General features: G+C 42.3%; 1 protein-coding gene and 1 non-coding gene across 2 annotated transcripts in view; both read right to left on the bottom strand.

Moving 5' to 3' along the window:
* Positions 1 to 1541: 1541 nt before the first annotated feature.
* Positions 1542 to 23358, bottom strand: part of GNS (glucosamine (N-acetyl)-6-sulfatase) — a 55429-nt gene continuing 33612 nt past the window's right edge. Inside the window, exons 11-14 of the mRNA XM_032420457.1 lie at positions 9553 to 9660; positions 8494 to 8604; positions 6783 to 6943; positions 1542 to 4189 (exon numbers count right to left, since the gene is read on the bottom strand). Coding sequence (XP_032276348.1) covers positions 4111 to 4189; positions 6783 to 6943; positions 8494 to 8604; positions 9553 to 9660 — 459 coding nt within the window. The 3' untranslated portion in view covers positions 1542 to 4110. The remainder of the gene's footprint in view (positions 4190 to 6782; positions 6944 to 8493; positions 8605 to 9552; positions 9661 to 23358) is intronic.
* Positions 18929 to 19076, bottom strand: LOC116642670. Its single transcript, XR_004301362.1, has one exon. It is a non-coding gene; the product is annotated as a U4 spliceosomal RNA (small nuclear RNA).

Raw genomic sequence — 23358 nt, 5'->3', positions numbered from 1 at the left:
CTTACCAGTGAGATTTATACTTTCCTATATTTTGTTGCTAATAATTAGCATCCTTTTTGGCTTAAAGTCCCTTTCACATTTCTTGAAAGGCCAGTTTAGTGGTGATGAACTCTTAGCTTTTGCTTGTCTGGAAAACTCTTTCTCCTTCAATTCTGAGTAACTTCGCTGGACAGAGTATTCTTGTTCGGAAGTTTTTCTCTGAAAAGTCTATATGCTGTCCTAGATGTCAGGAACAGTAATCCATTTCATGACCAAGCTCACTGCCAGGCTGTGTAGGCACTCACATGTATAATGGAGGAGGGAAAAATCCTTCTTAGATCAGAGACAGCACAGTTTAACAGGAAGATGGCTTTCAAGCCAGATCTTCTTTGAAATCCTTATTCTCTAATTAGCTTTGTGAGCTTGAATAAATTCAGCTGAAGGAAAAAACCTATTCTGCAGAGGTCTTCTATCACAATAAATACTAATTACAAGCATCCTTTGAATCTCTCAATCCTATCAGCATCAGTCAGACCTGCTGGTTAAGAGAATATATTTTTTTAAGATTTATTTATTTTAGAGGGGGAAAGAGAGTGTGTGTGCATACATGAGCAGGGGGAGGGGGAATGAATCTCAGTTAGACTCCCTATATAGTGTGGAGCCCGATGTGGGGCTTGATCTCACGACCCTGAGATTACTTAAATGAAAAAATCTTAAAAAAGCGATCTGGTAGAGTCTGTACTTAGCCTTACTTTGTCTATACAAAGAAATGTTCTTTTTCATTGGATTCACCTTGTGATACACTCAAGTTACATTTTTGGAATTTACCTAAGCATTAGGAAAGTATATAAAAATATACTTCTGTTTGGACTTTTTTTAAGATTTTAAGTAATTTCTCTACCCAATGTGGAGCTCGAACTCACAACCCCAAGATCAAGAGTTGCATGCTCTACCACTGAGCCAGCCAGTTGCCCCTCAAATTTTTTTTTTGATAGTGATCTGGCAACTTTACGGGGGTCCTCTGACATCTTGTTTTTCTACCTGGTTTTCATAATTTGTAAGATACAAGGCAACCATCTAGGTCAGGGATTGGCAAATTCTGGCCTGTTTTGGTAAATAAAATTTACCAAACATAACCACTAAGTAGGAGAGGTAAGTAGTTGTGACAGAGACATCCCTTGAAGAACAGGTCTGTCAACCCCTGTCTAAAGTCCTTCTTTGTTTAGGGCAGTGCATCACATGAGTGGACATCAAGGGAAAGCACCCTGGAAGTTAAGCTTAGTTTTATCTAATTTAGAGTCTGCCAGGATAAGACTTTTTTTCCTGCAAAGCTGTAAATGCATAAAGATTTATCATTTTTCTCCATGGAGCTCATTCAAAGCCATCGGTCAGTCAGCATGTACAGGAGGGTTTTCTAGGTAGAGACTACAGCACCCAGGAGGAAAGGCCCGTCTCGAGTCCTAGGTGAGTGATGAAAAGATTAACCGGCATCAAGGGAAAAAAAAAAAAAATCTTGTCAAAATTACTACTTGTGGACTAAAACAAAGGACACATTCCCACTGGAACAGAAATAAATTTTAATTTGTTGAAAAGTGCAGCAGTGAACAGGGTCTTTTGAAGGGCACTTTCTAAGTCAGGTGACTGAGATGACACAAAGCCAGGGCAGAGTAACTTCTAGGAACAGATGATACAAACACAGGAATTGACAGAGGTCATGGGACCTAAGTGGTGGTCAAAGTAAAAAACCCAAATATTCCCATCTAATTCATTGGCGGATCAGCTGAAATAGCCTTTGCTTTCTCTTAATAAGGACCCTGGAACAATCCATCTTATTTTGTTAAAGCACTAATCCTTAGACACCAAAAATAAATTTAAGAACGTTTCTCACAGATTAAGATGTAACTTCCATGGCTACTGTCACTATTTTGTACAAAATCCTTAATATTGTCAATTAAAATGTATTTTGCAACAGTACCGTTGGACAAATTCAAAGATGCTCAAAAGGGGTTCCCCACTGGGTATTTGAGGGGGAGATTTTAATAGGAAATCTTGTAAGGCAAAAATCTCTGTTCATTCCTGTGGCCTTGGGTCACTTTTCTAATGGTTAGTTTTCTCCTCTGAAGGGCACCAACCAGTCCAGACCTGGCCTTGTAAAAGAGAAAACAATCAAAATCCAAATTCATACAAGTAAGAGACTTGGCTTGCAACGTGTTCCTTGTACATATACATTCTGAAAAGTTCAGTGTGTTGAAGTTTGCTAGGCTATGAACTGAGTCCTCTTTATGAAAGATGATTTTAGCACAGATCCAGAATGAAGCCAGTCTAAGAGAAAGTCGAATTATAGGCTATTCCCAAGTTAGTAGGAAATGTACCAGATACAGGAGAGGTACACAGAGTGGGCATCCCATCCCCACCACCCAAACAGCAGTCCGCGAAATGTTAAGAGCAGTGTGGCACGGTTACTATGGGCAGCTGACTTGTGTCACTCTTATGACTTTGCCGGCTCTCAGGAACCAGCATCATAAAACTGAATAATAGGACATCACAATATAAGACCTGGTAAGAGTTGGTTTCTTTTTATTCGGGAATAACTATGGTCAACTTTCAGTAAGGTAGAAGTTGACTGATTAATGTTAAGAATCAAAGTGTAGAATAAAGCTGATACCCATATTTAACATTGTAGTTTGCTTTTAATTACAAAATATTTAGAATTTCTTTCCCTAAAACATTCACAGCAGAGGTGTTCATTTCACTTGCCAATTTCACCTCTAAATACCACCACAGTTACTGGGATTGCATGAGGTAAAGGAACAAACCCAATGGCTATTAACCCAACATGGCTCCAGATCTGGAGTTCGGATAGAGAAGTTGCTTACAGCCATGTCTTACAAAGTGCTTAAAGCTCAACCTAAGACCTTAAATAAAGCTAAAATCACTACTGCCTGAGTTGAACAGGTTATAAACCACAGCTCTTCCTCCTCCCCCTGCCGTCCCACCACAGATTAGCTTTCCTGTGAAGAAAACAATAGAAACAGGATTGGTCTTTGAGCCCAGAAACCTACGAATGTAGGTGTTCTAAGCAGTGAGGAAATCTCAACAAGGTCTGACTTTGACCGGGGAATAGTGAGTGAGGCCCAAATTACCCAAGACTCCAAACACTCAGGAAGAACTTCTCTAAAAGGGAAGGAATTAGGGTAAAGCAGTTGGAACTTTGCATCAACTATACCAGATGAACAGAATGTCAACAAAATGCAGAGTCAAAACTGAACCCAGGCTCCCTGCTACACAGGCACTTTATCTCAACTATAGCCCTTCAGCCTGTCAACCCAAGAGCCCTGTCTACAGCAGGCCCTCAGAAAATGCAACCTTCACCAACCCTTGGAAGTTCTTTCTCTGCTGATACCTAAGCCACTTTGTTTTTCAGATCTCAGAGGAGTAATTATCAAAAGAAGAGACATTCCCACTTGTGGTTAGCATGTGGTTAGCAGCCACCAGAGAGGAGATGGCTATCACCTTTTAGAACTACCTGGAATTAGCCTTTACCAAAAACTGACTGTTCTATGTCAGTGTAGCACCAGCCCAGAATGCAGAAGAAACGAAACAACAAAAACCCAACAACAAAAAACAGTGCTTGGTTGACAGATGGGTTTTGAATTTGTGACCTTACCACATTGTGACTAATCTGAAAATGGTGGTACTTGTTCTTGCTCTGATGGTTATTCAAGCCATGTGATATTGGTATTTTTGATAGTGAAGTGGTCAAGCTGTAAAATACTCCCCTGCCCCCCAAGTATTGCCATTTATCTGAATGGATTTACAAATTCAGACTCTGACCACATGGGGAATAATCAAGAACTGTAACCCCAGGAAAGGGTATGGTGAGAACGAAGACCTCAGGAGCATTCGTGATTAGCTGAGTGAAGGGACCAGGGCCAGCCATTCCTGACGTAAGGGCAGAGTTCACAGTTTAACACTTTGCACAAGGAAGTCCGCCGATTGGGTTGCCTTTTCCAACAGGACTGAGGGCCAGTCCAGAAACTCTTCCAGGCGTGGTGTCGAGGACTAGCTACAGATACCTACTACAATCACTCCACCAGGCAGAGGCGTGCGGGGACCCGGCTGCAGACGTCGCTACAGAGGATGCTTTGAAAACCTTCGCGTCCTGACCCTGCCGTGACTGTTGAACATGAGCCGAGGGTCAAACCTGTATCTGGGGAAGGAAAGGGGTCACGTTAACTCGAGTTAGCCGCTGAGCACTTCCTTCAGCATGTTCAGTGGAAAGGATAGCAGGAAGGAAGAGAGCAGGAACTTAAATCACCAGAAAGGAATCGAGTGGCAAAGTGTGTAGTACAGAAGTACTGAATAATGAAGAGCATTTCCAGCACAAGGAAGCAAGCACAAAACAATGTGGTAAAAAGCCAAGAGGAGGAAAAACAAGTAAGATTAATCTTGAGAAGCATTAGGAGGAGGCAAGATGTGAGCTGCCTTTTTTTTTTTTTTTTTTTTGAGAGGGGTTTGGAGGCATCCTGAAGTTTGGTTAAAGCAGCCTAATGGCAAGAATATAGCCTTTGCTGGAGCCCTACCAGAGCCCTTTACTTCACAGTTCAGACAGAATGACAGGTAAGAGCACAGGTGTGCACCTCGGACACAAGTTTCCATCTGGCTCATTATGAACTCAGGTAAGTCATTAACCTCTCTGGCTACCAATAAAATAGTAAGGCAGTGTAATTCACGTGAAATATCTGGCACACACTGTAAGTTGGCCAAGTGTCAAGTTACCATTCAGCTTTTACTCTTTGTTCGGTGGTAAAATTAAAGAAGGTAGATTGGCTGGAAAGACATTTTACATGTGTAGGCTAGACAGAACATTGTATTTTACTTTTATCCTGCAATCTCTTGGGATAAACTATTTAGCCTTATTTTAGAACAAGGGGGGGACCATACACTCTCTGTCCCAATGACTCAACTTTGTTACTGTATGTAAATGAATGTTTGTGGCTATTTTCAAAGGGTGGTGGCTGGATGGGGGGAGCCTGTAGGATCTAGTCTGCTGACCCCCATTTTCAGAGGATTCTATAGGCCTAAGTGTTTGGTGGGAAGGAATAAGCTACTGCTAAGGAATTTAAAAAGAAATCAGGTGGTTTAAATACTAGTAAAGCCAGCATCTACAGTCTCGGTTATAAGCTTCTTAGAACGTGAGCAAGACAAATTATAGTTACAACAAACACAGCTTGCCTGGGAGTCACAAGGTCTTGCTGTATCAGTTCTAACTGTGACCCTTGGGCAAATTTCCTTCAGGGCTCTAGCGACTGCTTGGAAGTTGTCTGGTTAAGTCCTAACACTTCAGGCCTGATGCTCAGGCTCCATCTGAGGATGGATTTAAGTCCCAAGAGTCATCCAGAGACTGCTATAGACATCTAATTTTACTTGATAAAACACTCTGAGCAAAGTAGCTGTTGGAAACTGCAAAATCATCATGTGTCAACTAGAAGTCTTGTGCCTTTTACTTTAGAGAATGAATTTCCTATTCAAGGAACTGGTGTAAGTGAGGCTGCATTTCACTAACCTGGAGGAAAGCTCCAAACTGGGCAGTGAGAACGCTTGACCGATGCGTTCTGACCGATTAACAGGGTTATCCATATTAAAAAAAAAAGGCTTAAGTGATATAAAATTATGATAAATGTCTTTTTATATTATTGTCACCTAGTTTTAGTTTGCTGGCCTCCACATCTTGCTGGCTCTATATATGGCATTTAGAAGCAAAAATGTTTTTTTTTCCTTTTAAGATTTTATTTGAGAGAGCAAGAGCAGGGGGAGGAGCAGAGGAGGAAAGAATCTTAAGGAGACTCTGTGAGCTGAGTTCAGAGCCCGGCGCAGGGCTCGATCCCACGACCCTGCGATCATGACCTGAGCCGAAACCAAGAGTTGGACGCTTAATCGACTAAGCCACCCAGCTGCCCCTACATTTCTTTAATAAACCGTCTATAATCCAGTTTCTCTGCTCATTCGCAGAGATTACTCTCTAATGTGTACTGAAGACATTTTAGACAAAGACAGCTAAATAACTAAGTTACTAAAGTTAGTACTTTCCATCAAGCATAGGACATCAATCTTCCCTACTATCAAAATAAGAACTAAAATAATCCTTTCCTGGTGAAAATTCAACTTTAGATCTCATAATCTTCAAGCATAAAATGACAAGTTTCTTACCATAGGCAGCTCAAATTCATGGTATGCTGAGACCCAGTGTCACTGGTGAAAAGTTACTATTGCAGAGGAATGAGTGGGAGGAACAGAGCTGGCTTAGTAGGTGATGAAAATCTTCTCTGCCTTCATATACTACAGTGGTTTTATGTAGTTCAACATTTCAGAGTCTATGCCTTCTAATTCATTTTGTGTGTTTAGCATATTAAATTTACTGGCAAGCATTCCAGTTCCTCTAATTGGGGTTTCTGAGAAATGAACGAAGGCATATCGTCTCAGAAGTGCTAGGGAACAGGGCAGCACTTGGTCGGCTTACTCTAAAAAAGCCCCCCCTGTCATCTGTGCAACCGACAAGAGCCACACGCGGCAGGGGTCAGGGCTAGGCCTCCATGTAAAGCACCAACTGGAACCAGAGAGCAAGAAGTTTCAAAGAACTTATTTTCTCAGCACAACAGACACAGGATTCCTACCATAAAGCAGAACACTGAGAAACACAGCTTAGCTCAAAGCCAAAAGGGCCCCTCAGGCTGCCTCTGCCTTCAAGGATGGCATGATTGCTAGACAACTTGGGAGAACCATCGAAGACAAGGGAAACTTACCCAGGGTCAAACACCCCTGGAGTGCGACAGGTTGGTCCAGAACAGGACTGTAACATCATTAGCCGGTAGTTCATTTTTCCTAAAAGCTCTGGGTCTATACTTTTAGCAATGTTTGTGATTTGGTCTGGATCTGCAGTCAGGTTATAGACTTCTACAAATACCTGCGAGAATGTGAACATGGGGGAAAGTAAAGAACAAGCATTATATTTGAAGTACTCCTCGTGTGAATGATTTCTAAATGGGAAGGGAAGAGGTGGATAAGCGCAGTGCCTGGGAGAACATCATCTGGTCTCAACATCCTCAGAGAGCCCAAGGGTAAACACGAGACCACGGAGCATCTGTTCTCAGGGTTAAAGGGCTTCAGGTCCATGGCCCACGTGCTGGGAAGGGGCCTCCAGTACCCCCTGAGCCTTTCGGCAGAGATAGGAGGACAAATTTACTACCTTTTATAATAAAAGCAGAGAACAGAATGCAGGACCCTCAAATAGGCTCAGAAAGTAGACTGCTAATATTGTTAACAAAAGTGAGAGCTGACATTTGAAGGTTTTTGTGTTAGAATTGTTAAGATTCAAATAAGAATAGATATGAAAGTATTCTAACCTGTGTTGTACAGATGCTAAAGTTTCCTGTTTTAAAAAGCAGTTTTGGATGTCCACCGCCAATTGGGAAAGGACACAATCCCATTATTTCTGACACTGGATAGATCTAATATCACTGTCTCCCCCCTCGCCCCTGTACTTTATTCTCCAAGTGACAGGCTAGGAAGATGACATGTAAACATTATGGGGGAAAGGAGGAACAAGAACTGATTGTGAACGATGTTCTGCTGCTGCTGTCCACAGTGCTTATGAGCTGCAAACAAGTGGTGAGTAAGTCCATTTCTGAGAAACACAGTGAGCATCGGCTCCATATAGCAGATGTGTATGCCAGATGAGCACATGCTGATAAACAGTATGAAACCACAAGGGACTGGAGGGCATGAGATCCTCAGACAATCCATAATGATCTCTGGTGGCTAAAAGCCACCTTCTTACAAGGATGGAGCCTCCTGGTCTTGCTTTTGATGCCCCACTGCTGATCTATTTGAGCAGCTCTGGAATGCGCTGTTGTGGGGACAGAAGTTTCTGAACAAGCTGGTTGTCACTAAGTAGCAAATGTTCTGACTCCTTTTACCTCCACAGAAGTTGAGGTGTCTTACTCTGACCCCAAACTATCAGGGAAGCCGAGAGACCAGGCATGTAGCAATCTGAGCAAGTGGACGGTGCATTTAAAGTGTGTTTGGGTGGTGCTGGGAGTGGAGAAAATCCCTTTTGGAAAGGGCACAGTTAGAGAAGTGCGGTATGGCTTTGTGGCTTTTTTTTTTTTTTTTTTTTTTTTAAGATTTGAGAGAGAGAGGAAGTGCATGTGAGTGGGGGAGGGCAGCGGGGGAGGGAGAGAGAAAGTCCCAAGCAGACTCTGCCTAGTGCAGGGCCCAGTCTCGGGACCCTGAGATCACGACCTGGGCCAAAACCAAGAGTCAGATGCTTAACTGACTGAGCCTCCCAGGTGCCCCTCTATTTTCTTAACTGAAGGAAGCCTAAGTGGAAGTATAGATAAGAAACCTATCTTCCTTAGGGAACATCCTTGGAATTGCTCTTCTGCTACCACGTCCAGCCAACAGAGCACTGGCACTAGGACACAAAGGGGTGGGGGAGGCAGAGGGCCTTCTTACCTCCTGGTCATCAAACTCACAATACTGTAAATTCCACTGCGCCGACAGGGTCCTCACACAGGCGTAGGTGTTATTGTAAGCATCTTCACAGACACAGTCTGGGAAACATTGCTGTAGGGATATTGAGAAAGTTGAATCAGGGCAGTTCTGTAGTAACAAATACCACTTGCCTACAGGGGCAACCAAGTTGGCTCAAGTCAGACCTACCACTGGACAGAAATTAGGAAACTTTCCACAGAGAAGTAAATCAAAGATAGATGTGGGGCTTTGTTCCTTGTAGCTAACTTGATTAAGGAACATGTTTGTCTGTAGACTTGCCATCACTGTCTGCTAATCTCATGACAAGAATCTGTTGTAGCGAGCAAATGGAAAATGGATGGGATGGATGGTAAGGAGACGAAACCAATCTCCTAGGAGTCATGTCTAAGGTATATTAGGAACTGTCATCTTAATGGGTTGGAGAAAAAGGCTCAAGTGAGCTTTGTGGAATCAGCTGCAGGTAAGTTGTTTCTTCATGTTTTCCTTACCAACTTTTGGTTGGTTCTTCACTATTCCTTACACTTTGGTATCAGGCTTCTCTCTGGAGTTGACTTTCCTATTTCCCATTACCTAAAGTGAGACCAATACTGCTCTTACCACCTTCATGACCAGCTTGGCTGCCACCAAGCAAGACACTTATGATGGCAGTTACATATAACTGTGGCAACCCCGTATCTCTACTGAAGGCCACTGATAACCTTCCTCATAAACAATGGTATACTGCTATTGGGAAGGGTAGGAAAACAAGAAGGGAAATGAATAAGAATATGGGTAGATACATGTGCTTGTTACAAAAACTGAAGAATTCAAGGTGCACATTCTGACAATAGGTCAGAAACATCATTTTCAGGATTACTAAATTTGTCTTGTTTGTCTACTAATCTCTACGTCAAGTGACAAAGTCAAGTGAAAGAGGACCAAGACTCAGATTAAGGGTTTTAATACTTGACACACCTAAATCTATGCCTTGCTGTGCTATTGGTAAGAAAACTGTCTAAGCCAACTCAAGCTATTACTCACAGATACTCCAGGACTCAGTGAAGGACAGGTTGGGTCGGTGACATTACGGCCTTCTCCTTGATATTCCACCAAGACATCTGATCGCCAAGTCAGATTGCTGGCACCTTTCTGGAAGGAAGAGCAAAAGTGGTTTCTGTGAGGCATATAGATTGTGATAAGGATCACAAAGTTATATTCTGCTAAAGGGGATGTGGGAGTCAAAACTAGTTGGGACTATTCATTTAGTAGCTAAAGAGAATGGCAAAACCTGATGCAGATGAAGGTTTACTAAATAGCATGTTTTGTACTTACAGATGATAGTCAAATGCTTTAAGCATTAATACTTCTGTGAAACAGGCTGGGAATGGAAACTATAAACTCTATCTAAGAATTCTTCTAGGGGCACCTGGGTGGTGTACTTGGTTGAGTGTCCAGCTCAGGTCTGATCTTGGGGTCATGGGATTGAGCCCTGTGCTGGGTTCCATGTTCAGCGTGGAGTCCACTTGGGTTTCTCTCCTCTCTGCCCATCCCCCCCCACCCAAAACAAATAAAATCTTAAAATTCTTCTAAACCCATCAGATGAAGAAATTTATAGCCCATTACATACAAGGACAAAAATATTAAACACAGCTGCTGTGCTAAGGACTATAACAGGTTCAAATTTGTTCTTAGTCGGAATGAAGATACCATACATATATGAACTCATTTATTCACTGCACATTAGTGGAGTGAAAGGAAAGAAGCAACAGCATTTGAAATGGGAGAGTTTAAGACGGGCACACAATGGTGAAAGGAAGAAGGCTAAAGTAATAAAAGTTGTGGATCAAAAGGACAATATGAGCACTGGAAGGAAGCAGAACACTTGGTAGTAAGGTTTCCCGAAATCCAGCTTTTAGACAAGGAATGGAGAGACGGGGTGGTAACCAGAGAGAAAAAGGTGCTGACAGGAGGCTGCCCCTTTGTTCTGTAAAGAATAGCAGGTGGTGGGAAGCAATGGGAGGTTTTTAATCAGGGAAGGAACACAATCAAGGCTGTGCTTTAGAAAAGTCACCCTAGTAGCAGAGTCTAGAGATGGGGTAGAGAGAGATAGGGAGATCAGGTTAGAATGTGCTCTTAAAATGGTCTACAGCCTTAACTAATCAAAGTCTGGTTTGTGGTGTTAAAAAGGAGACAGCAGGCCCAAAAAGGAGTCACTTGTGCTAAACCCCACATCAACAACCAAGACTTAATCCCTAACCTAACCTAGTTGCAGTTTCAATCCTCCAGGAATGTAACTTTCACCAGTCAACTTGAAATTACCTGGTTAGCACTAGTGAGGTAATCTGCCCCATAGGCCTTTCCGTTCCCCTCGGGAAGGTGACCTTACCTGAAACAATGCATTCTTTGCTAATAATTTCCATTATCCACCCCCTTTCCACCTTAAAAAACTTTTCCTTTTCTATAGCTCTGCAGAGGCTACCTTCTATTGTAGATGAGTTGCTGCCTGATTCATCAATCACTGGATAAATTTTTAACAGATCGGGTGGCAGTGCCAGGAGCTGAATCAAACTTCTGACAGCATTCTGGGACGATGAGAACCACTGGCATGATAACTGCAACCCCCCCCTTTTTTTTAATTCAAGACTTGAACTCATGACCCTAAGATCAAGACCTGAGCTGAGATCAAGAATCAGATGTTCAATCAAGCCACCTAGGCGCCTCTTTGTAAACCCATTTTTGAGTTCACGGCCCTTTCACCATTTCTGAGGGCTGTGGGTTCTAAGTTGTGATCCTAGTCTAATTGGCTTTCCAGTCCAGGGCTTAGCTGGTCACCTTCAGCTGGCAGAATGTTCCATTCAGAACCCAGTTCCTCAGCCCTTGGTTCAATCTGCAGTTCCCCAGTTACTTGGGACCTCTTTCCAGTCCACAGTCCCTATTTGCTGGAATTTGCTGGTTTAGTCCATGCTGGGAATTGCTGGTGGTGCACACGGCCTCTCTTAGCTAGTTCCCAGTAAACCTCTCTTGCTTACTGCTGGTATGTTAAGGTACATATTTATTTGTCATCTTTTGTGTAGATAAAAACTATTGCTAATGAGGATCTTGGAAGCCAAAAAGCCACAAAAATTGGTGGACACGAGTATTTTACAGTGTTTGTCATCCCCAAGACGACTCCTGTGATAGGATAAATTGGTCATGGGATGGGTTAGATGGACGGTTGGTCACCCACCAACTTCCAAGAAAATTTCTATGCAACAACGTACACTGTAAAACACCAACCCCCGACCAAGTGGCACCTTTTAGGTATTTAGATTGGCTCTGAGAAATCCAAAGTCTTAGAACCTGAAACTCTAAAAAGTCACGTGCACAACGTTCTGGCACACTTGCATACTTTATGTCTAAAAACTATGGTTCCTGAAGTCATAAATACCTACAAGAATGGCAAAATCTTACTAAAAACAGCCCAGAGTTAAACGGGCCTTATGGGGACAAGTAGACAAGATTGCTCATTTAAGAAACATGCTAGCCCTGCCACACCTGGCAGGCAGCCTCGTCTAGCACCAGAACCTTCCCAAGTGACCTCTTGCTGTGCCACACCCAGTGGGAGGCCTTGTCTGGCGCTAGTGCCCCTGCCCTGGGGGGTCCAGCTCCGCACACGAGAGTGCCTGCAAGAGTTAGCTGGACTTTGCAGCCACAGCACCAGGAGGCTGCCCTGCCCACAGCTACTGCAGCCCGCTGTACCAGAGAACTGCCTTGCACACCACTGAGTCCACACCAACTGCAACCCAGCCATGACAGGAGGGTGCACACAGCCCACACGGGACATCCCTGGGACACATGGCTTGGGTGACCAGGGGAGTTTGCCCTACTGGGTCCCCTAGGATACCTTTGGCTTAAAGCCACTTCTTCAAGCCCGGGAGATGTAACTGATCCACTTAATACGTAGAAACAAATATATTTAAACAGAGGCAAAATGAGACAGAATATGTTCCAAAGAAAAGAACAAGACAAAAACCTTAGAAAAAGAGCTAAACAAAATGAAAACTGGAAGAAACACATGTTCAGGCTAAGAGCAACATGCTATTAAACCACCAAGGGGTCAACAAAGAAATAAGAGAAAAAAAATACCTTGAGACAAATGCAAATGGAAGCACAACAGTTCAAAATGTAGGAGACACAGCAAAAATAATTTTGAGAGAGAAGTTTAGGGGCACCTGGGTGGCTCAGTCAGTTAAGCGTCTGCCTTTGGCTCAGGTCATGATCCCAGGGTCCTGGGATTGAGGCTCGAATCAGGCACCTTGATCAGCCAGGGGTCTGCCCCCCCCCCCCCCCCCGCTTCTACCTCCCCCCTCCACTGCTCTCTAATAAATAAAATCCTTTTCCATGATGAATCAAACTAGCTCACTATGACCTACACATAATAAATAAAATCTTTAAAAAAGGAAAAAAAAAAAGGGAAGTTTATAGTGATACAGGCCCACCTCAAGAAAAATCTCAATCTAACCTTACACCTAAAGAAACTAAAAAACGAACAAAGCCCAAAGTTAGTAAAATAAAGGAAATAAAAAGATCAGTGAAACTAAACACTGGTTCTTTGGGGCGCCTGGGTGGCCCAGTTGGTTAAGCGTCTGCCTTCGGCTCAGGTCATGATCCCGGGGTCCTGGGATCGAGTCCCGAGTCGGGCTCCTGCTCAGCAGGGAGTCTGCTTCTACTTTCCCTCTGCCTGCTGCTCTGCCTACTTGTGCTTGCTCATGCTCTATTAAATAAATAAAATCTTAAAAAAAAAAAGCTGGTTCCTTGAAAAGATAAAATTGATAAATGTTTAATCAGACTCATCAAGAAAAAAACAGAGGGTCCAAATAAAATTAGAAGTGAAAGAGAAGTTACACCAAAAGGGACAACTTAGAAGAAATGGATAAATTCCTAGGAACACACAATTTTCCAAGATTGAATCAAGAAGCAGGAAATCTAAACAGACCAGTTACTAGTAATGAAACTGAATCAGTAATCAAAAAACTCCCACCAAACAAAAATGCAAGACCAGACGGCTTCACAGATGAATTCTACCAAATATTTAAAGAAGAATTAATACGTATCCTTCTTAAACTATTCCAAAAATCAAAGAGGAAGGAATGCTTCCAAATTCCTCATTCTGTAAGGCTAGCATTACCTAGATACCAAAAGCAGACAAATCCCCACCCCCCCCAAATTACAGGTCAATATCTTTAATGAACATAGATGCAAAAATCCTCAACAAAATATCAGTAAACTGAACTAAGTAATACATTAAAAAAAATCATAAACCATGATCAAGTAAAATTTATCGCACAGATGCAAGGATGGTTTAATGCCTGCAAATCAATCAACAAAAAGCTACAAATCAGGGGCACCTGGGTGGCTCACTTGGTTAAGTGTCTGCCTTCAGCTCAGGTCATGATCTCGGGGTCCTGACATCGAGCCCCGCATCGCATAAGGCTCCCTGCTCAGCAGGGAGTCTGTTTCTCCCTTTCCCTCTGCCCCTCCCCCACACTGCTCATCCTCTCTCTCAAGTAAAATCTTAAAAAAAAAAAGAGGGGCGCCTGGGTGGCTCAGTTGTTAAGCATCTGCCTTCGGCTCAGGTCATGATTCCAGGGTCCTGGGATGGAGCCCCGCATCGGGTTCCCTGCTCAGCAGGAAGCCTGCTTCTCCCTCTCCCCCTGCTTGTGTCCTTCTCTCTGTCTCTGTCAAATAAGTAAATAAAATCTTTAAAAAAAAAAAAAGTATTTGATGAAATTCAACATCCATTTATAATAAGATGGGTATATAGGGAACATTCTTCAACATAATAAAGGCCACATATGACAAAACCACAGCTAACATGATAGTCAGTGGTGATAAGCTGAAAGCTTTTCTCCTAAGACCAGGAATGAGACTAGGATGCCTACTTTTGCCACTTTTACTCAACACAGGATTGGAAGTCCTAGTCACATCAGACAAGCAGAAGAAATAAAAGGCATCCAAATTAGAAGAGAAGTAAAACTCACTATTTGCAGGCAACAGGATACTATATATAGAAAACAATAAAGACTCTACCAAGAAAGTATTAGAATAAATGAATTCAGTAAAGTTGCCAGATACAAAATTAATATACATTAATAGGTTGTCTCTGTATACACTAATAATGAACTGTGAGAAAGAGAAATTAAGAAAACAATCCCATGTACAATCTCAGCAAAAAGAATACCTAGGAATAAATTTAACCAAGGAGGTGAAAGACCTATACTCTGAAAACTCTAAGACAATGATGAAAGAAATCAAAGATGACACACATAAATGGAAAGATATACCATGCTCATGAAACTGGAAGACTTAATATTGTTAAAATGTCCATACTACTCAAAGGAATCCACAGATTCAATGCAGTCCCTACCAAAATACCAACAGCATTTCATGAAACTAGGCTAAATATTCCTAAAATTGTATGGAACCACAAAAGACCCTGAAGAGCCAAAGCAATTTTGAGAAAGAACAAAGCTAGAGGAATTATGTTCCCTGATTTCAAACTATACTACAAAGCTATAGTAATCAATACAATAGGGTACTTGGCACAAAAACAGACATACACTCAATGGCACAGAATAGAGCTCCAGAAATAAACCCAGACTTATACGGTCAATTAGGCAAGAATATACAATTGGGAAAAGATGGGAAAATTTTTTTTTAAAGATTTATTTATTGGGGCTCCTGGGTGGCTCAGTCGTTAAGCATCTGCCTTCAGCTCAGGTCATGATCCCGGGGTCCTGGGATTGAGCCCCGCATCAGGCTCCCTGCTCAGCGGGAAGCCTGCTTCTCCCTCTCCCACTCCCCCTGCTTGTGTTCCCTCTCTCTCTGTGTCTCTGTCAAATAAATTAAAAAAAAAAAAATTTATTTATTTTAGAGAGAGATCAGAGGAGGGACGGACGGAGAGCGAGAGAGAGAAAATTCTTTTTTTTTCTTTTAAAAGATTTCATTTATTTATTTGACAGAGAGAGACACAGCGAGAGAGGGAACACAAGCAGGGGAAGTGGGAGAGGGACAAGCGGGCTTCCCGCCGAGCAGGGAGCCCGATGTGGGGCTCGATCCCAGGACCCCGGGATCATGACCTGAGCCGAAGGCAGACGCTTAACGACTGAGCCACCCAGGCGCCCCGAGAGAGAAAATTCTTAAGCAGACGCCACATAGCACAGAGCCCGACATGGGGCCCAATCCCACAACCAGAGACCACCACCTGAGCCGAAACCAAGAGTCAGACACTCAACTGACAGTGCCACCCAGGTGCCCCAAGATGGTCTCTTTTATAAATGGTCTAGGAAGAACTGAAGAGCTACATGCAAAAGAATGAAACTGGAGCACTTTTTTTTTTTACACAATATACAAAAATAAGCTCAAAATTGATCACAGACTTAAATATTAAACCAGAGGCCATAAAACTCCTGCAAGAAAACAGGAATATTTTTTTGGACCTGTCTCCTCAGGCAAGGGCAACAAGGCAAAAATAAACAAGTGGGACTACATTAAACTAAAAAGCTTTGGCACAGTGAAGGAAACCAACAGAATGAAAAGGCAGCCTACTAAATGGGAGATGTCTGCAAATGATACAACTGATACAGGGTCAATGTCCAAAATATACAGAGAATTCACACAACTCAGTATTTTAAAAAGTCCAATTAAAAAGTGGGTAAGGACCTAAACAGACATTTCTGCAAAGAGAACATATAGATGGCCAAGACATATGAAAGATGCTCGCATCACTGATCATCAGGAAATTCAAGTGAAAACCACAATGAGATTACCACACACTTGTCAGAATGGCTAGTGTTCAAAAGACAAGAAATAACAAGCATTGGTGAGGATGTTTAGAACACGGAACTTTCATGCACTGTTGGTGGGAATGCAAAATGGTATAGCTGCTATGGAAAACAGTATGGAGGTTCCTCAAAAGTTAAAGACAGAATTACCCTATGACCCAGTAATCCCACTTCAGGGTATTTATGTGAAGAAAATGAAAAGACCAATTTGAAAAGATGTATGCACCCCTATGTGCACTGCAGTATTTACAACAGCCAAGGTATGAAAGCAACCTAAGTGTTCATTGATAGATAAATGGATAAAGAAACTGGTATATACATATATACAATGGACTACTACTCAGCCATAAAAAAAGAATGAAAACTTGACATTTGAGACAACATGGATGGACCTAGAGGGTATTATGCTAAGTGAAGTAAGTCAGCAAAGGACAAATACTATTTTACTTATATGTAGAATCTAAAAAAAACCCAAATAAAACAGAAACAGACTCATAGATACAGAGAACAATCTGGTGGTTGTCAGAGAGGAGGATGGTGAGGCAGTTGGCAAAATAGGGGAAGGGGATAAAAAGGTACAAACTACCAGTTATTAAATAAATAAGACACAGAGATGCCATGTGCAACACAGGAAATACAGTTAATAATGTAATAACTTTGTATGGTGATAGAGGGTAGCCAGATGAACTGTGGTGATCACTTTGTATTGTATATAAATTCTGTACACCTGAAACTAATATAATATTGTACATCAACTACACAATTAAAAGAGAAATGTACTTGAAAGGATTCCTGAATTAAAAGAATGAGATACCTATTTATTTATTTATTTATTTTTATTTTTTTAAAGATTTTTAATTATTTGACAGAGAGAGACACAGCAAGAGAGGGAACACAAGTAGGGGGAGTGGGAGAGGGAGAAGCAGGCTTCCCGCCGAGCAGGGAGCCCGCACGTGGGGCTCGATCCCAGGACCCTAGAATCATGACCTGAGCCGAAGGCAGACGCTTAACCGACTGAGCCACCCAGGCGCCCCTTTATTTTTTAGTTTTAATGATTTTATTTATTTGAGAGACACAGTGAGAGAGGGAACACAAGCAGGGGGAGTGGGAGAGGGAGAAGCAGGCTTCCTGCTGAGCAGGGAGCCCGATGTGGGGCTCGATCCGAGGACCCTGGAATCATGACCTGAGCCGAAGACAGACGCTTAACGACTCAGCCACCCAGGTGCCCCTGGGATACCTATTTTAATTGGTATGCAGAGGTTTCCAAAAGGCTTCAAGGTTCTAAAATAGCCTCACTAAAGGATTCATTTCAAAAGACCATGGAAAAATTAAAGACACAGAGGTACCTAAAAGATAGAACTGACTTGACTCCTACATTCTTCTCTAGCCTTCTTTACGTACTCATGTTTTACTAATTCTGTCAAAATTGCCTTTCCACTCTAAGAGACTATTAAACTGTTACCTTTAAAAAATAAAGCCACCTGAGGTTGCAAGTGATCCTTCTCAGATCTCTTTCACTCCTTGGTCAAAGACTGAACTAAGGGTCATAGCTAAAGAATTTCCTGAACCTAAGGAAGAGGCCCGAGTTTTCTGAAGAGTTTAGAATCCTTATGAGTGCCTATGACCCCAGGCTGCCAGAACTTTATCAGCTTGTACACATGTCGGTAGAACCTTGTGAAGGTACCCAAAAATGGATTTGGGAAGCAGAATCCCAAGGATGATAATCAAGATCCTCAATCACCAACATAGTCCTTGTATGGACCACAAAAATCTGGAAATATATCAACTGATATTTAAAAAGCCATTCCTAGAGTCTTCCCTGCCTGCACTGATTGGTCTGTTATCCAAACATGAAAATAAAAGATGGATCTGTGGCAGAATCTAAAGCCTGTCTGGAAGTGTTCTTCCTATGTCACTCCTGATTCCATACAACCTGCTTAAGCTGCCCTATTTGTAAATGGATTATTTCCTGAGATTAGTGGCTTAATAAAAAGGCAGAATATAGGATTAGAGGCTACTGGTTTGACTGAACTTGTGACCACAGCCAAACACTTTGACAGGATCTGGACCAAAATCATAAACAAAGGTCTGCCAAACTAAGGGCCTTACCGGGTCTCCCACGTCATACCCTCCTAGAAGTCCATCATCAAATGGCTGGCCCAGGCTCCATTATCTCATTTGTAATCAACTGGGGCACTTTAGAGAAACCATCCTCAAAGGTCCTTCCTCAGTGTCCCCAAGGAAGAGCTCCCATATGGGCCATTCCCAAAACTGGGCTCCAAGGGACCCTCCAGTAAACTGCTATCAGTAACACCCTAAACATCCAAGGGGAAAAAAAAATTAATCAAGTACTTTGCTAAATTCTAGTAGATACCTGGGCTACACTTTCTACTTTATTTATTTATTTATTTTTTAAAAGATTTTATTTATTTATTTGAGAGAGAGAATGAGATAGAGCATGAGAAGGGGGAGGGTCAGAGGGAGAAGCAGACTCCCCGCTGAGCAGGGAGCCTGATGCAGGGCTGGATCCCACATGACCTGTGCCAAAGGCAGACGCTTAATGACTGAGCCACTCAGGTGCCCCTAAACCCCACTCTCATAGGACAACAAATCCCTTAGAGTGAAAAGAAGGTTTATATACCAGGGATGTCTAATAAAGTTCAGATAGAATTTCTTTGAATTAGCAATAATCACGCCTCGGATAAACCTCAATTGGCTACGATACTGCCACTGCGCAAAGCTGTTCAGATAGAATTTCTATCTTGACCAGTACAAATGACTTTGGGACCTTCTACTAAAAAGCTGCCTTTTTTGCTCTGTGATACAGCCCCAATTTATTAGGAAGAGATCTCCTTTCTAAATTAAAGGGGCTAATAAATTTTGCTTCTAATGTGACCTCACCTTAGAATTTCCTGACCAACCTGAACCTGATCTTATAATCTTTATGATTGGTCTTTGATATAGATGAGGAAGAATTCCAACAGAAATCCTCTAATTTAACTGAGATGCCTGAAAAATCTGTGGGCCACTTCTAATTCTGGACGACAGGACTAAACCTACTCCTGTATTGCCCTACTATCCATTAAGGCACGAGGACATACAAGGCCTCACACTGTGTGCAGGGGTTAATCATTCCCTGTTTTAGCCCCTGCAGCATGCATAATTTGCCAGTCTGGAAACATAATGGGAGGGGATGGCAACTTGTCCAGGACCTAAGAGCTATTAACGATTTATTCCCTATTTCCCAGTTGTTCCAAACCCAAACACCCTTTTGTCACAAGTTCTACCAGACTCAAATGGTTCACTGTTGTAGACTTGTTCAGCCTTTTCCAGCATCTGTGTGGACTTCAACAGCTAGTATCAATTTCTTTTACTTGGAATAATCAATAATATACCAGACAATCAGACCTCAAGGATTCATCGAGGTCCCTTATTATCCCCATGTACTCCACCAAGATTTCATTACCCTCCAGTTCCCTGGGAAATCAGTCCTTTTACAATATGCATACCTTCTCTTTCTATGCTGTTACCAAAGAGGTGTCCATAAAGGATTCCATTTACTTGCTGTAGCAGTTCGCTGAAAAGGGATATAAAGTCTCTGAGGAAAAAATCACAATTCTTTCTAGACACTGTTGATTACCCAGGTCATAATTAAGCACTAAAGGAATCCAGTTATTTGGAAAAAGGATTAAGCCGAGCACAGCTTTGTGGATTTCTAACTTAGCTAGCTATTACACATTATGGGTTTCTAAATTTTCTCTGTTGGCTTCCCCACTCTATGAATTTACTAAAATTCCAGTCCCTGAACCCCTTGCATGGGAAGATAAACATGAACAGACCTTTTTAAGACAAAAATAAGCACCAGAAGATTCACCTGCTCTAGAGTTACCAAACCCAACCCTTTCACCTCATTTGTGCATGAAAGAGATAACCAAGCAGTGGAAATGCTCCTGCAAGAATATGGCAATAAACATAGGCCTGTTACTGCCTATGTTACTGGATTCCACTGCTAGAGCCTGTTCCAGCCGCCATAAGGCTGCAGCTATAGAAGCCTCAGTGAATTTAACGTTAGGAAATGACATTTCTTTGTGAACTCCAAACACAGCTTCAAGTCTTCTCAATTCAGAATTGACCCAACACTTTTGCAAGCAGACTAATTCCTGTGTGCTCTTTCTGCTCCTGCCGCCTCATCTGCATCTAAATGTCTGACCTATCAGGTCTGCAATCTTGGAAAAACAACTTTTGTTCCCAGAGGCCTCAAACCTCCTCCTTCTGGCCCCTCTGAACAACTGCAACTGGACTTCATTCAGTTGCTACCTTGTATGGGTTATCCCTATGTTCTTGTATGCATGCCTTCCAGATAGATTGAAGCCTTTCCTTGCTGCAAGGCTGATGCCCTTGCAGTAGCAAAGAGACTGTTAGAAAACATGTTTTCCACTTGCGATATACCTTCTATAAATTCCAGTGATTGAGGCACCCATCTCACTGGGCAAATCATACAAGCCTTAACGAAAGCCTTGCAAACCTCTTTAAATGATCACTGTGCCGATCACCCTTGATCATATCAGGCAAGGTTGAGAGAACTAATGGGATCTTCAAACTCTAAACCTCCAAATCAAATTGATGAGGCCGAGAAGCAGGTGACTTCAAAGTAGACTGCTTCCCTCTGGATCAAGATTTCATACTTTAACTGAACATGAAAACTCTTTTTCCTTCTCCTTCTTTCCTTTATTCTGGTCTTGCCCTGGAAAGGTAACAGCCTCGATCTGTTATCTCCCGGGCCAGTGCTTAGTAACCTTTCAGACTGCTGGATTTGTCATCAAAGACTCTGATCTATCCAAGAGGCTAGAGATCCCTTGGTCTTCCCTGTGACCAATTTCTCTTCTCTTCCCAATTACTACAATGTTACTACCTCTCCCCTAGCCCTTTAAAAAGCTTTTTTTTTACCAAGTTCAACTCTTATGGCTAGAACATCCTGTGCCTTTTTACCTTTCTCCATTTATAACTGCTGTGTGCCCAATCAGACACAAATATCTACATAAATCTTGGTACACGTGCACCCCCATTTTCTCATGATTCACTCAAAGATCTCACCAGCAGCACACATCTTTGCAAGGCATTTAGAGCGACCCTATTGCAAGTTAGGAGATTTTCTTCCCATCTGTGCTGAAAACCTAACTGACCCCTGGCTTGAACGGGTAAATGCAGTAAACTCTGTGAACGATTCCATTAATAGGACCACTTTAATGGAGATGGTCTGCACCCTGACAGGGTTTGTCTTTGTGGTTCTCACTCTCCTTGGGCCTCTGAATGCCTAGACAGCTGGCACATAGCTGGGCAATGTCTTACGTCATCTAGCTGTGCCCCTTACTTTCCAGAACGAACTATGATACCTCACTGGTTGATTCCCTTGGATTTATACATCAAGTTAGAAAGAAATTACCAGGAGACATTCATGACACAGGAATCACACAGGAAGGGGCATACTTCTCTGGCTCTCAGTAAATATAAGTTAGAGTATGATTAGAAACCTTAACTCAAAGATACTGCAGAATCCATTGCTAAGACAACAGCTGTTCAACAAAGATCCTTAGACTCTCTGGCCAAAGTTGTTATTGTTAATAGAATAGCCCCCGATTATATTTTGGCTGAACACGGAGACGTCTGAGCTATGGCCAACATCAACTGCTACTGCTGGATTAACACTTCTGGAGAAGCTGAAACTCAGTTGTGTAAGATTACTGAAAAGCCACTTGGCTCAAAAAGGTGACTCCTTCAGCGGGGTCTGTCTTTGATTTTGACTGGTCTGGGTCTTGGGGGACTCCAAACATTGGAATTATCCTGTTCATAATCATAATCTTCCTGGTGTTCTCTCAAAAGCTTTAAATGTGTGTTCACAGCCACTAACCGTCAAATGACCTCCCCAAACTGGAATGTCATAAAAGGAATGCAGAGAATGACTGACTTAAAGATTTTGAACCTGAAGTCGTGGCCTGTGACTATCACAGAGATTAAGCAAAAGACGTCATGACCTATGAATACCACACAAAGGATGGACAAAAGCTGCGAGAACTACAGAGCAGAAGTTGAGAGTAACACTAATGCCTTAAATTCTTATCACATCTCTCAGTTAAGATGACAGTCTGATCAAAAGGGGGTAAACTGTTAAAAAAGAGACAACAGGCCCAAAATGGAGTCACCTGTGCTGAACCCCATGCTGGCAAACCAAGACTTAATACCTAATGACAGTTGCAACCCCCATCCCTCTCTATCCCCCTTAACCTGGATCAGTCAACCTGGAATTATCTGGTCAGTATTAGGTAATCTGCCCATTGGGCCCTTCCATTCCACTTAGGAGGGCAGCCTTACCTGAAACAATGCATTCTTTGTTGTTAATTTTTTTTCTGCCCCATTTCTGCCTTTAAAAACCTTTGATTTTTTACAGCTTGGTGGAGCTCCTTTCTATTACCAGATGAGATGCTGCCCAAATAATGAATCACTGAATGAAGCCAATTTGATTTTTAAATTTACTCAGTTGGATTTTTAACAGTAGTCTACCAGCAATACCCGGGAGCTCGTTAGAAATGCACAATCTCAGGCCCTACTCTATCCTTAATGAGCCATGGTCTGCATTTGAATAAGATCCACTGGTGATTCATATGCACAGTAAAATGTGAGAAGCAACTCTGAAACAATGGTTCTCAAGGTGCTCCCCCAGCAGCATTAGCATCATGTGAGTCCTTACTGCAAATGCAAATTCTTAATTCCTAGTTGGGGTGGGAAACCTCCTAGCTTGAAATAGGACTGTCCTAAACCCCGTGTAAATGCTAGTCTGAGAACTGCTGCACTAAGGATGTAAGTGGACCCACATAACCTGATGTGCACAGTGGGAATGAGGGATAGCCTGTGCAAGGCCTCAGAATGCCACAGCTGCCTGGAAAGGGGGATGCAGAGACAGGAATGCATTTTCTAACCCACTATTCTATAATGAACCCTGAACAATCCCATGCAGGTCAAGGGCTCA

Source organism: Phoca vitulina, unplaced genomic scaffold (genome assembly GCF_004348235.1).
Source record: "Phoca vitulina isolate PV1807 unplaced genomic scaffold, GSC_HSeal_1.0 scaffold23, whole genome shotgun sequence".
In the NCBI taxonomy this organism is placed as follows: Eukaryota; Metazoa; Chordata; class Mammalia; order Carnivora; family Phocidae; genus Phoca; species Phoca vitulina.
This window is presented reverse-complemented; position numbering and strand designations above follow the sequence as displayed.